At 44.3% G+C, this 13,301-nt stretch overlaps 2 protein-coding genes across 13 annotated transcripts in view; both read right to left on the reverse strand.

The window, feature by feature from the left end:
* Positions 1-1,668, reverse strand: part of RIC8B (RIC8 guanine nucleotide exchange factor B) — a 59,199-nt gene extending 57,531 nt beyond the window's left edge. Inside the window, exon 1 of one of the 9 annotated variants that reach the window (XM_005300796.5) lies at positions 1,247-1,668. In XM_005300796.5, coding sequence (XP_005300853.2) covers positions 1,247-1,333 — 87 coding nt within the window. In that variant the 5' untranslated portion in view covers positions 1,334-1,668. The remainder of the gene's footprint in view (positions 1-1,246) is intronic. The other 8 variants (XM_042843610.2, XM_042843613.2, XM_042843611.2 and 5 more) reach the window with 8 other exon arrangements.
* Positions 1,669-7,996: 6,328 nt separating this feature from the next.
* The window catches only part of RFX4 (regulatory factor X4), a 133,186-nt gene continuing 127,881 nt past the window's right edge, over positions 7,997-13,301 (reverse strand). For all 4 annotated transcript variants that reach the window (XM_024100056.3, XM_024100057.3, XM_065581744.1 and 1 more), the window contains exon 18: positions 7,997-9,544. In XM_024100056.3, the coding sequence (XP_023955824.2) occupies positions 9,272-9,544 (273 nt within the window). In that variant the 3' untranslated portion in view covers positions 7,997-9,271. The remainder of the gene's footprint in view (positions 9,545-13,301) is intronic.

The raw sequence follows: 13,301 nt of genomic DNA on the forward strand, positions 1-13,301 counted from the left end.
CATACAGTGCATGGTGATTTATAGCCTAGGCAAGGTGATGAGACATTCAGGTCAGAGTATTTTACATTAGGATAATGCTTAAAGGTCCCAATCATGCTAGACACTGAATAAACATGGCATACCCTAAACCTAAGGAATGACAAATGGGGGGGGGGAGAAGCTATAAATCACCACACACTTGTAAATATTAACCTGCCCTGAAATCGCCTCATTACTGATCCCTCACAAAACAAAATCCCCACTCAGAAATAAGAATACCATGATTTTTTTCAGCTCTGCCATCAGCCTGTGGTACCAGTAACTACACGGTTTTGATTGGAGTGGGGAGAGAGGGTAATAAAGATCTTGTGGTTGATTTGATTTCTTGCATGGGTGTCGTATAGATACACACATACATACACACATACTTGGAAAACAAGAGAGAGTGTATATGAGCGTGTGAAAGTCACATAAGCATTGTGTAATTAAATATCCTCCCATGTGGAACTAAGCTGTATTTGTGGTAGAGAAGGTGAGACTGGGTGAAGAAGCAACGGGGGTTATTTAAGGGAGGTGTATTTGGGGAATCACTTAAGAAAGATAACCCGTGTTTGTTAATTTGTGGAAATTTACGAGGTTAAAAAAAGGGGGGTGGGGATTGGGGGGGTTAGAGACAGTAACTAGGCGCATTCCAGCAAAGAACAATGATTACGGGAGGAAACAGGAAAGAAGGGGACTATACTAAGGGATCTGAGGCAGGAACAGGGGTGCACAAGGGAAGGGGGAATCAGGAAGCGGGGGTAAGGAGGGATTTTATAGAGATAACAGGTGTCCGTGACCAATGCAGGGGCGTCACTTGGAGTCACGAAGCGGGCAGTTCAGGGAGTAACGGGGGCCGCGGGGGGTTATGCGGTGCACGGAGAGCAGTCCCGCGTGGCGGGGTCAGTGGGAGAGTTTTATGAGGGTAAATCTGAGGGGGGGGGAGGGGTGGCTAGCGAGGGTTATGGCGGGGCGGGGCGGGGGGGGGTAAGTGCGGTTATAACACGGGGCGGCGAGGGAAGCGGGCGGGTCAGGGCAGAGGAGGCTACTGGCAGCGCTGTGCCCAAGGAGCTGGAAGCGGGGATGACAGTTACACTGGGGCGGGGATGCTGCGCGAGCGGGTTCGAGGGTGTTACGCGAGGGGGGGTTATACCGAGGGCCGGGGCTGTGGCGACGGTGGGTTATATCGAGGCCTGGGAGGGGGGCTGCCCGGTGGGGGGGGCGTTACCTTCTCGTTGTACCGGCCCAGGACCCGCTCGAGGCCCTCGGCCCCGCCGCGCCCCCTCACGGCCTCCAGCGCCATCTCCAACTCCATGCCTGCGGGGCGCTCCCGAGCCGCGGGCACCACAGCCGCAGCTCCTCCGCCAGCGGCAGCCAACACCCACCCAGCTGCTCCCCGACCTTCCACCCTTCACCGCCAGTGACGCCACGTTTGCCCTGGAAACCAACGGCCTGGCCCCGCCCTGCCCCATCTGGGTAGGCGGGGCGAAGAAGCGAAGGGAGAGTTCGGTCGCTATTGGCTAGAGCGGGCCGGGGCAGGCGGGCTCTTGCCCATTTAGTCGTTCCTATTGGCTGCGCTGTATTTCCCTCCGCAGTTCGGGGCAGAAGCCCCAGATGCCTCCTCAGGCAAGGCTGAGGCTGGCCGAGACTGCATTTCCCACCGTACAGTGCGTCAGCAAAACGGCCATGCCTGGCGGGACCTGCCGCCTATTCGTGATGTGTTGCATGCTGGGAGTCGTAGTCCGTACGGGCTATGCCTGTGGAGGTATTAGCGGGGGCGGGAAGGCGGAGAAACTTTAATTATCACAGTCTCCACTGGAGCATTGATGTGCTGTGCGTGTGAATGTGTGTGCTTTGTCCCCCACTCCTTCGTGCCTCGGTTTCCCCAGCTGCCCGATAGCCATCACAACATGTCCCTACCGTGGTGGCTAATACAACGAATAACAACATGCAGGGCTGGCTCCAGGCACCAGATTGTCAAGCAGGTGCTTGGAGCGGCCACTCTGGAGAGGGGCGGCACATCCAGCTATTCGGCAACAATTCAGCAGACGGTCTCTCACTCCCGCTTGGAGCGAAGGACCTTCCGCCGAATTGCCGCCACAGATCGCGATCACGATCGCGTTTTTTTTTTTTTTATTTTGGCTGTTTGGGGCGGCCAAAACCCTGGAACCGGCCCTGACAACATGCATTCGGCCCCGGCCGCAGGCTCTGTACCATTTATGTCCTTTTGCAGGAGGCTGCAAATACGGGTCCCACTAGGGGGTTACCACTTGGGCAAGTATGCACACCACACAATTGGACAGAGTCTTTGAATTCTGTGGCACACTCTATACCAGTGGCTCTCAACCTTTCCAGACTACTGTACCCCTTTCAGGAGTCTGATGTGTTCTGCATACCCTAAAGTTACACCTCACTTAAAAACTACTTGCTTACAAAATCAGACATAAAAACACAGAAGTGTCACAGCACACTATTACTGAAAAATTGCATACTTTCTCATTTTTTACCATAGAATTATAAAATAAATCAATTGGAATGTAAATATTGTACTTACATTTCAGTGTATAGTACATAGAGCAGTATAAACAAGTCATCGTCTGTATGAAATTTTAGTATGTACTGACTTCACAAGTGCTTTTTATGTAGCCTGTTGTAAAACTAGGCAAATATCTAGATGAGTTCATGTACTCTCTGGAAGGCCTCTGCGTACCCCTAGGGGTACACATACCCCTGGTTGAGAACCACAGCTCTACTGTAAGAAAACAAAGCAGTGTCACTGTCAGTGAATGATAAGCCTGATACCCGTGGTGTTACCATCTCTTGTGACGATCAAGAGTTCAGTATAGTTGGTGTTTTTTCCTCAAGTCCCACCTCCTGGACTGATATTATTACGTGAGAATCTTAGCTTCCATTTAGAAACAAAAATTACACTCTCCTTCTCAAGTGACAACACGGTTGGCTCTCCAAAGTTGCCTATGCACAGTAAATCCTTTTGCAGATAGATTAATGATGTGAGTTTATAATGGCCTGACTAGCATTAGTGTCCATGGAATGGTAGCATGTCACAACCAGCAGCTCCCTCCTCCACTCCCCTGCCCACTATTTCACGTGCTGCATTAAAAGAGCAAGAGGTCAATCTGATATCAACAAGAGTTATGGGTGCACATAAAATGCAGGATGAGCTCTCAAAACATAAGGGTAGAGATCTTGTGTTCCTATATTTTTTGTGAAGCATTATACACATCTATAGGTTTACAGCAATAAAAAACACTTAAAACTTGAACAGTATTTTACCTATTCAGAACATTTTATAAAATGCACTGTCCAGATTTCAGAAAATTGCCTATTTTGAAATCAACAATAAAAAATTGCTTCAGAGGGGTCTGCTACTTATCTCCCTCAGGAGGAATTTACTTATTCAACACAGACCCCTTTCCTGACTCCCAGGAGTGCTCTCTCACTTAGAAAGCTTGAAGAATACTTATCTCTTGCTCTCAAATATTTGATTGCATAGCTGAATATATCCTGAGGCGAGGGCATTAGCAATTACTAATGGACCTCCAAATAGAAACACTCCTGAACATCTTGCGCATGTGTGTATGAGTAATCCAGATCCAAATCTGGATCTAAATTTTCTGATTAGGGCCTCAATCCATAGTGGGCTGAACTGGAACCCAAAATCAGAACATCATCCAACCTTTGGGACATAGAGGAACAAAATCCAAGCCTAAACACTAATCTGATTTTTTTTTTTTTTTTACTCAAACATATCATTATAGTACCTTCTGAAAGAAATGAAGCAAAAATAATCCTATGGTAGTTTTTTTTAACCTACATACCATATAATAAAGTACAAACCTGCCTAGACCTCTCTCTCTCCAAAATAATAAAACATTCAAATTATTGACATACCTTTTTATTAAAACCTAAAAGATAGCCTCTAGAAAACAGTCACTGGCACTTTGAAGGCACATTGTCATTTATCATCTGTGCATTTGAGTTTACACCTTAGGTAGCATATGAAAGATTAGGATTTCAATGAAAGGCGAACAGAATAAATTGCATCTTCCCCCAAAGAGCTGCCAGACCTTTTCAGAGGGCGCATTCCATGAGCTCTTCCCGTGTTTGTCACTTTATCTAAACCTTCCAAAGCAGTGTCTGCCCCTGAATTTCATGGGTTTCAGGGTCAGTCACAACAGAATTGTGAGGCTGGGGAGGTCAGAGGCCATTTTTGTCAAAGGGTAGTGACCCTAGCAGCAAGAGATAGCCTGACAAAAAATTGGATTCATTCTAGTGAAAGTAGTTCTCACTGCTCTTCCCCCGCTGAGTCTTTTTTCTACCTGGTAATGAAAATCCTGCAAAATTGTAGTGGGGTTTCACTCCAGAATGACAAAATCACCATTTTGAAAATGCATTTGTAGTGGTCTCAGGGGGGAAAAAAGACAGTGGACTTCCCCAGAGACATTTGTATAGTTGCACTTTACATAAAATTTGTGGCTACCAAATCGCAACAGTTTTAGTGCCATGGTCAAGGAGCTCAGGTGGGCAGGCAGGGGCGGTCACTGAGTCGTCTAAACATCTGCTCTGTAATAATTCCTAGAATTACAGGTTCAAATCCCTATAGAAACAATTCTGCCTTTCATCCTTCTAAATGAGACAAAATGAGTGTGTGTGTTCTGGGGGAGACCTTTGAAACTAAGGTCCTATCTAATCTGTGTAGTCATTAAAGATCCTGGGGCTCTTTTCATAAGAGCAGATGTTTGCTGTGGTGTCTTTGACCAAAAGTCCCGCTCCCCAACACTGATGTGCTATATGCTGGCTGGCTGCAGTCCTCCATCCCAGAGATGGTTGCATTATTTAAATAATATATTTAAAAAATAAAAAAAGAGGACACTCCACGGGCCCTAGCCCCGCCCCTTTCCCCACCCCGGCCCTGCCCCTTTCCCACCCCCGGCCCCGCCCCAACTCCACCCTTTCCCCGCCCCTTCCCCAAAGTCTCTGCCCTAACTCCCCCTTCTCCCTCCCAGCCACGTGACAAGGGCTGTCTGAGCGCTACCGGCTTTACGGTTTGCCGGGCAGCCTCCAGACCCTGCGCCCCAAGCCGGCGCTTCCCCAGCGCAGCTGGAGCCCGGGAGGGGAAGCGCCCAGCCGGAGCCCGGGAGGGGAAGCGCCCAGCCGGGGGCGCAGGGTCTGGAGGCTGCCCGGGCAAACCATGAAGCCAGTAGCACTCGGGCTTCGGGCAGCCCCCGTGCCTCCGGACCCCAGCCGCCGGCCGGGCACTTCTCCTCCCTGGCTCCAGCTGCTCTGCTCCTCCCCGGACTCAGACTTCGGCTCTTTTTAAGAGCCAAGCTGCCCGAGCCAGCGCTACCGGCTTCGGGCAGCCCCCTTGACTCCGGACCCCAGCCGCCAGCTGGGCACTTCTTCTCCCCGGCTCCAGCTGCTCTGCTCCGGCGGCGCAGGGTCCGGAGGCACGGGGGCTGCCCGAAATCGGTAGCGCTGGCTCGGGCACCTTGGCTCTTAAACAGAGCCGAAGTCTGAGTCCAGGGAGGAGCAGAGCAGCTGGAGCCCGGGAGAGGAAGTGCCCGGCCGGTATTTTTCCCGGACATGTTCGGCTTTTTGGCAATTGCCCCCGGACGGCGGTTTGATTGCCGAAAAGCCGGACATGTCCGGGAAAAACCGGACATAGGGTAACCCTAGTTGCATTTCAGTGGTACTATATATGATTTCTATCTCTCCACCCACATAGGTTTTCATGTGGCTCCCATCATCATGGTATCTGAGCACATCCCCCAAATTCTAAAATGTGTGTGTACACATAAGGACATATTTCTGTTTCACTTCCTTCCAGTCAGCAGGGATTAGGCTTTGTTTATTAATTTTAACCTGCTGTTTTTGTGGAAAGGCAAATAAGTGGATTTTGTACTTTGCTTAGAAGCTGAGGTTCAGGTCAGATCTCTTCCAAGAGTCCACTCCAGATTCTAGCGCTAGCGGCGGAGAAAGCTCCATTCTGCCCACATGAGCCTCACTCTTAAGGCAGACTGTTTTGGTGGTATGCAGTTGTTGTGCCAGGTCAGAATCAGCAGTCCATTGGGTAACTTAGGCACTCCTCTGTAAGGGACATTGAAAAGACCAAAACCTTGAATTTGACAAAGTATTTCATGGAGGGTCAGTGAACAGAATGGATCACAGGTGGGCCCTGCTTGGCTAAGCAGATGGGCTGCTTGCTGTTCAATGATTTGAGAGCTTTTAGGAGAAAAGGCAAATTTTATTTCTCTGGCAGCATTTGCTTTCCCTATGAGTTGCAGTGCATTGATTGCAGTCTGGCTGTAGGTACATATTTGTATGCATTTTATATTTAACAATTTCAATGCCTTGATTAAACAAACACAGAAAGAACACCGAAATCAGGACCTTGATCCAAACCAAATACTTCAAAACTGTAGCTGCTAAAGCTTAGCTACTTATAAACTTCACCATACATTTTAACTATGTGATATTTTGACATTTTTTGTAGATACCTTGAATTACAACAAAGGAGGATTTGATACATTGAGCCCGATTCTCAGTTGCCCTGCACCATTTGTAGTCATTTACACCAGTGCAAAATGACTGTAGATTGAGTGTAAAACAATACCATTTGATCTGGTAGAATTTTGCCTCCGCTTTTCTCTTGGTGTAACCACACAATGGAGAACCAGAGCCAGATTTTTAAAGATATTTAGGCACTTAAAGATGCAGATGGGCACCCAGCGGGATTTTCAAAAGTGCTGGTGTTTTTGAAATTTTCACTAGGTGCCTATCTGCAGCCTTAAGTGCCTAAATACCCTAACAATCTAGCTGACAGGCTCATTATTTATAATTAGCAAAAACTCATTTCATGCAAATTTTCAACTCAATTCTACAGTCAATGTGTACCCCTGTCAAAGGGTTGGCCACCTCCCAAGTGCCCCCCTCATGGCCTGAGATGGCTCTATGGAGGCCTGCCTCACTTTCCTCTTCATTCAGGGCCTTTTATAAAGTCCACACTGTCCAGATATTCAAAACATTCCTCTTCTGGGGTCCCATTTATTAAGTCCTGCACAAAATCTTTCACAGCCGAACTCAAACCTGCAAAGATTTCATCCCAGTTTCAGCTTGGCCCTGCCCTTGGTCACTGAGGGTCTGACTTCTCTTTAAAGTTAATTTCTTTTGCCTTTGTCCAAAGCTGGGCATAGCCCCCCCTGTCTGAGCGTCTATCTCCCTTTCAGAGTTCAAACGCTCCATCGTTCCAGTTTCAAGCTGGGAACAGCCCCTCCTCCCTGAGGGTCTGTCTTCCTGCTTTCCCAGTACCGCTTGCCTGGAGTTTGGCCTTCTCCACAGGCCTTTCCCCTGCACACACAGAGCCCTGCAGGAGCCATTTTATTCCCTGCAGTATTCATAGGCATATGCCAACAACCATCACCCACTGTCTCCCACTTTATAAGGCCCAGGAGCTTTCCCTTGTGCCCAGTTGATCCTGCTCCCTCTGAAAGGGGCCAGTCACCCTGTAATAACCCCATTGACCTAAACAGGACATTGGGTGTGCATGGATTGAACATTTGGCCCCTTTATTCACTGTTCTAAGAAAACAAAGGCTTTGTTTTTCCAGCACTATTTGACATCGGCCTTGTTATAAAAGTAATATTTATATAGAGACAAATCTTGCTTTCCTCCAATGCAATTACTTGCTTCCCTTCCATCAGTACGATTACTTGAGTGAACTATGTCACCAGATTTTGGCTTGTATATGGCTCCAATCCAGCAATGCATTAAGCACATTTGTAACTTTAAGCAACCCAGCAATCTCATTTAAGACAATAAGACTATTTAGGAGCTTAAAGTTTCACACATTCTTAAGTGCTTTGCTGGATAAGGGCATACTCCACCACATTTAAGATTTGTTTAAAGAGTTGTCAGCCTGTGAAGGTCACGGTGTACAAATAAATTAAAATAAAATATATTTAGTTTCAAAAACTTTTTTTTATCTGAGTGTGAAAATCCTTCATATATCTTGCACAACTGTACAAATAATATTTATTTCCATTTTAGCCATAAACATGGTTATCATCACACTGGGTGTTATCAAAGATTTTATTTACATAACAATTACTAAAATGCCCGATGTCGTATTTCCATTTATTTATTTCTTACCCATAGGGTAATAGGTCCACCATAATTGCTTGGCGCATTTTATAATACAGAAGAAAAACCTATGTTAATAAATTCTAACAAAAACTCACAAATACCTACAAATCTCACAGAAAATGTCTACTAAAAATTCTCCCAAAAATACAATACATTTTCCCACACATACACATTACAGAATAAGTTCAAAGGCACAGCTTTGAATTATTATTTTTTTGTAGACGCATATTGAGTTGTCATCTTGTGAAGGAATCAGAAGAACAGTTTTCATACCTGTCGATAGGTAATGAAATGAATAATTTGTTTTGTATTGTCACTTTTACATAATTGCTTAGTATCATCGTATTTAACATATGTGGCTCTGAATCCAACACCTTACCAGTCGCAAAATCCCTTCTTAACCGTGATGTTACTGACCAGAGCTGTTGCATTTAACCAGATTGTGCAAACTTAATACAAATACATATATAATAAGAACCACAGTCAACTTAAGGCAGTGTATCATTCAATGCTACATGTCTTTCTTTTGTAAGGATAACACTTATTTGATCAACGGAAAGGTGCATCAATATACAAAATTATGTGTAAACTGAAGCCTATAACAACACATACCATTTAAGGAGCCTAAAAAAGGAATTTATGACAACAAGTAATGACTTGACAGAATGTCTCTAAAGAACCCAGTAGAGGTGCCAGAGCTTTGTTATGGTCAACTTTTTGTCTTTATCTCAAATTATAAATAGATTTATCTATAACATCTTTCCTTAAAGACTAATTAACATTTGTCAATGGGGGGGGGGAATGGCTCAGTGAAAGTGACATCATAACAGGGCCAGACCACACGACAGAAGAAAAAAAAGGCACAGCTTGGCCAATATAATGCTCTATAGTAACAGTTAAATCTTGTTACAGAAACACTCCGTCACACTGGTCTGCAGTATGTCCAGATTATGAACTAAAATTATCTGTCCAGGCTCGATTCTATCTTCAAGTCCGTTAACGAATGTTCAGATAAAGTCCCATGTAATAGCCAGATATAAAGTTTTTCTGTCTTTATTAAATATAGGGGCTCATGCCATACCAGACATTTTCACTTAGCCCATCCTGTAGTGGCTTCTCCATTGATGTAGGCAAAGCCAGGAAAGTGTTGCATGTGCTCATATTCAGAATTCCTGCGTGTTGTCAAGGGTGTGTACATGTCACTAGAGTTTCCATATCTTGTGGAGTGCATGGATGGACTTGTGTAGCACGTGTTTGCTGATGGGACTTCCGGCCAGCGAGGAGTTACAGGGGCTGGATGTAGTCTTGGTGTACTGCTCATCAAACAGGGCTCCATCCTGGATGTCGGGCTGTTAAAAGGGTACTTAGAAATAAAAACACATTTTAAAAATGTTAAACACACACATTAAAAAAAAGTTAGAACAGGCAATAGCATACATGTTGCCTTTGTAGTAAGAACTATTCTTAAGGAGCTGTAAAGGACATCAGTAAATTCATAATGGTAAATATTCTTAGCAATACATTTTCTTTTTTTTATATATAACATTTATATTGTGTCACATGAGATGTTCTACAGACTGTTAACTGAGAGCTAAAGAAAAACAAATGTTGAAACATCAGATTTTAAAGGGCCTAATTCTTCATTGCCCTACACCTTGTGTGGTCATTTACAGCAAGGCAAAGTGAGTGTTATACTCTACCCTTCTGATTCAACTACACTAGGTGCAGGGCATTGGAGATCAGGCTCAAAGACAGGAAGTGATTAGATGGAGGAGCTTAGATGGAAGAGAAGGGGGAACAGATTGCCCAACAATGCATGTTTTAATTATACCAAGGCTGAGGTTTGAAGAGGTCAGTAACTTTCTTAATGGGAAATTATAAATAAAAGTCTGTCCCCCACTTGGTTCTGGTAGATGTATAACAACATTTGACAGACTGGGCATGAAAGTGGAAGAGGAATACAAAATGGTGGTGAATCATGTGGTGGGGACAGAAAGGAACTCATGAGTGGAGGAGTGGAGCAAGTAGGTGGGCAGCAGGTGGACAAAGACAGAGAGGGACGATAGTACCACTTGTGGGAGGCCATTGTGAATTTTAAAGAGAATGAAGGAAATTGTAATTAATTAGTTTCAGAGATGAAGAGGAAGCCAATGAAGGGGATAGAAAATGAGAGACTATGGTACTATTTCCTGGAGAAAAGGGAGCATAAGTATTATTAATCCAAAATAGCCTATAGATTATGGAGAGTTGTGCGTTGTATGGTGATGGAAGATGGGGAAAACTATTTGGAAGATGAGTAGGTATTGCTGGAAAGAAGGAAAAATTTAAATGCAGGATTACCATTGATAGCCAAACCCCCTCCATATTTAGAGGCAAGGAGTTTTTCTATTGTAAATGGGGGATAGACTCATTGAGTGGAGAGAAACTATAGTTTAATGATCAGGTCTAAGCCACCTGAGGGATCTCAAAGTCATCATCCAGAAGTAGGTAAGGATTGCATAGGAACAGATCTGATGTTCTGGAGAGAGTCAGGTGGTGGTTTAGTGCCACATGCATTGTCTTGACGAGATAGGGATAGTGCAGAGGAGGACTAGTAGAGGGGCAGACTCCTAAGGCAGCAGCATAGGTTGGTGAGGAAGATGAAGACCAAGCAGAAAGTGGATGAACTTGCTTTGTGATGGAGGTCAGCATTTGGGACTGGAGGCCTTGGAAGAAGGGAGATTTAGTTGTTTTAATGGAAAGCAAAACTGGGGAAAAAAAGGGAAAGAACAGAGAGGGTATTATGGATAAGAACTGGTACTAAATACAAAAGAATATGGGAATAGACATACCAGGGTAGGCAGCAGAAGAATGGACAGTGATAAGTGAAGTCTTGAGATAAAGAGAGAGGAAAAATAGTAGGAAGTTACACAGGGAGATGAGAGGTTTCTCAGCCTTAACCAGAGCATCTTCTACTCATGAATGCTATGCCATTACTCAGCAATGACAGCCAAAGCCATAGCAACTCTCAATAAGAGACTCTTAGTGAACATTCAAAGTGTTCAAGTTTTATTCACACATATGTTCAGGTAAAGTGCATTTTAAAGTTGCATGCACTAATATTCTCTGAAACTGAATTTAAAAGGCCCTGATCCTGCAAACTGATCTATATGAGTGGACCCTTATGCCCATATGGAGTCCCACTGAAGTCAGTGGGGCTCTGCATAGGGGCAGGGTCATCCCACAGGGGTCAGATAGCAGGATTGGAGCCTAAATTTGCACATGTGAATATTTGCACCAGAAGTGCTTGTCTGGCCTATTCAATCAGGGAACAAACTAAACCATTTAATCTATCACATCAACAGAGTTTATATTTCAAAGGTTGAGTATTAAATACTAATGTTTGCAATTAATCCACAGAATAAGAAATGGTTTGCGAACAGATCATTACATTCAAACATCAAATACATTCAGCAAAACAATAACTGTTGCAAGATAGTCCACCAGCAAAAAAATAACCCAAATTTGTCACAATTCGAATCAAGAAACTTATTATCCAATAAACAGCAGGTCTTAAAATGTCATGCTTCCTGCTCATTCTACTGCATTCCCAAGAGGAAAGATAAAAGGACCTTTAGAAAAAGGCGGTCTGTCCCCTTTAAATGTTTACAAGCCTGTCTCCCAGCCTCTGCAGAGAGGAGCCAAGGTCTGTCCACCTAGAAGGGAACTAACTGGTAAATCCGGAAATCCCTTTCTGTGAAAAACATCACATTTTTTTTAAAATTATCCCAATCTGAAAACTTTCCACAAACGAGAAATTCCATTTTGGGAGAACTGAAATGGAATTTTTCAGCTTGCCGGCTGCCCACCTGGAAGACTCTTATCCATTTTACTTTCTGCACGCAGGCAGCTGGAGAGTTCAATTTTCCCTGCCAGAAAAATAATTTTCTTTAGCAAAATGCAAGTTTTCCCACAAAACAATTTAATTTTGCAAAAAGGGCTTTTTCTGTGAGCAAATCATTCAGATGGAAAAATCCTGACTAGCTCTGCTAACTGGAGAGCTTCTACAAAGAGGTGGGATGGTGAGTTATGAAAAAGAATCTTTCTACACTCCGGCTGTCTAAAGGGACAGCTGGAAACAGGAGAACAGAGGATGATATCTGCCTCCTGCTAAGGGGAAGACAGGCTGAAGGCAGGACAGAAGGGAAGAGAGCAGTTTGCCCTCTATAGCTGGGAGGCAGCAAACAAGTCATGGTCCCTGTAGTGATATGTGTAATAATATTGAGTAGGGGTACATTAGGAGGGAAAGAGGGACACTTTTCTGTGGTAAGATACTTTTTATGGCAGCAGTTTGAAGCTAAATCCCGGGAAGATGGATTAGTTAGCAGAGGGCAGGTGAAGAGGTCAAAGATGCATGATGCATTCATTTAACACATGGCTTGTCACTTTATCACATGGCTCTCATCTCCACACATGTAGCATATTATATTTTCCTGTACAATGTTTGACAGGAAAACTCAGTGGTGCTTTGCCATTGACTTCAATGGGGCGTTATTTCACCCTAAAGGCCTTGCTTTTCAGAAATGCTGAGTACCTAGAGCTTTCATTGAGGACAATGAGAACTCCAGGTACTCAACGCCAATGAAAATCAAGTCTTGACATTTTACATTAAGGGACTTAAGGCCACAGAGGGAGTCAGTCTCTGAATCAGGCTTAGAATTTAGGACCATGGCAGTCTACTTGAATTGGGTAACTAATCTGGTTGGTGAAGGTTAGAGATTTTTAGAGCAATCTGTCAAAGAAATTATAAATATTTAAGGAAAATCTAAGTAGTTCCAGGTAAAGTTTAATAACTTTTCATATCTTTAAAGTGTCAGGTGAATAACTCTGTGGAAGAGCCTTCTCATTAATATGCTCAAGAACTAAGGCTTCTTGGACCACAAAGGCAATATTTGAAATGGGAAGGTAAAATCCCTCTGAAATTCATTCAGTCAATCATATGGGGATGCTAGGAAATATAGACCACCTCTGCCATATGTCCAGCTGTACAAATGTGCTGCCGTAGAGTACAGTCAAACAATACTTTGTAACTAAGGCCCTTCATTTTCAGTTTCTATTTTGTTTAAAATTTCCCAGGAATG

This window comes from Chrysemys picta, chromosome 1 (genome assembly GCF_011386835.1).
Source record: "Chrysemys picta bellii isolate R12L10 chromosome 1, ASM1138683v2, whole genome shotgun sequence".
Lineage (NCBI taxonomy): Eukaryota > Metazoa > Chordata > Testudines > Emydidae > Chrysemys > Chrysemys picta.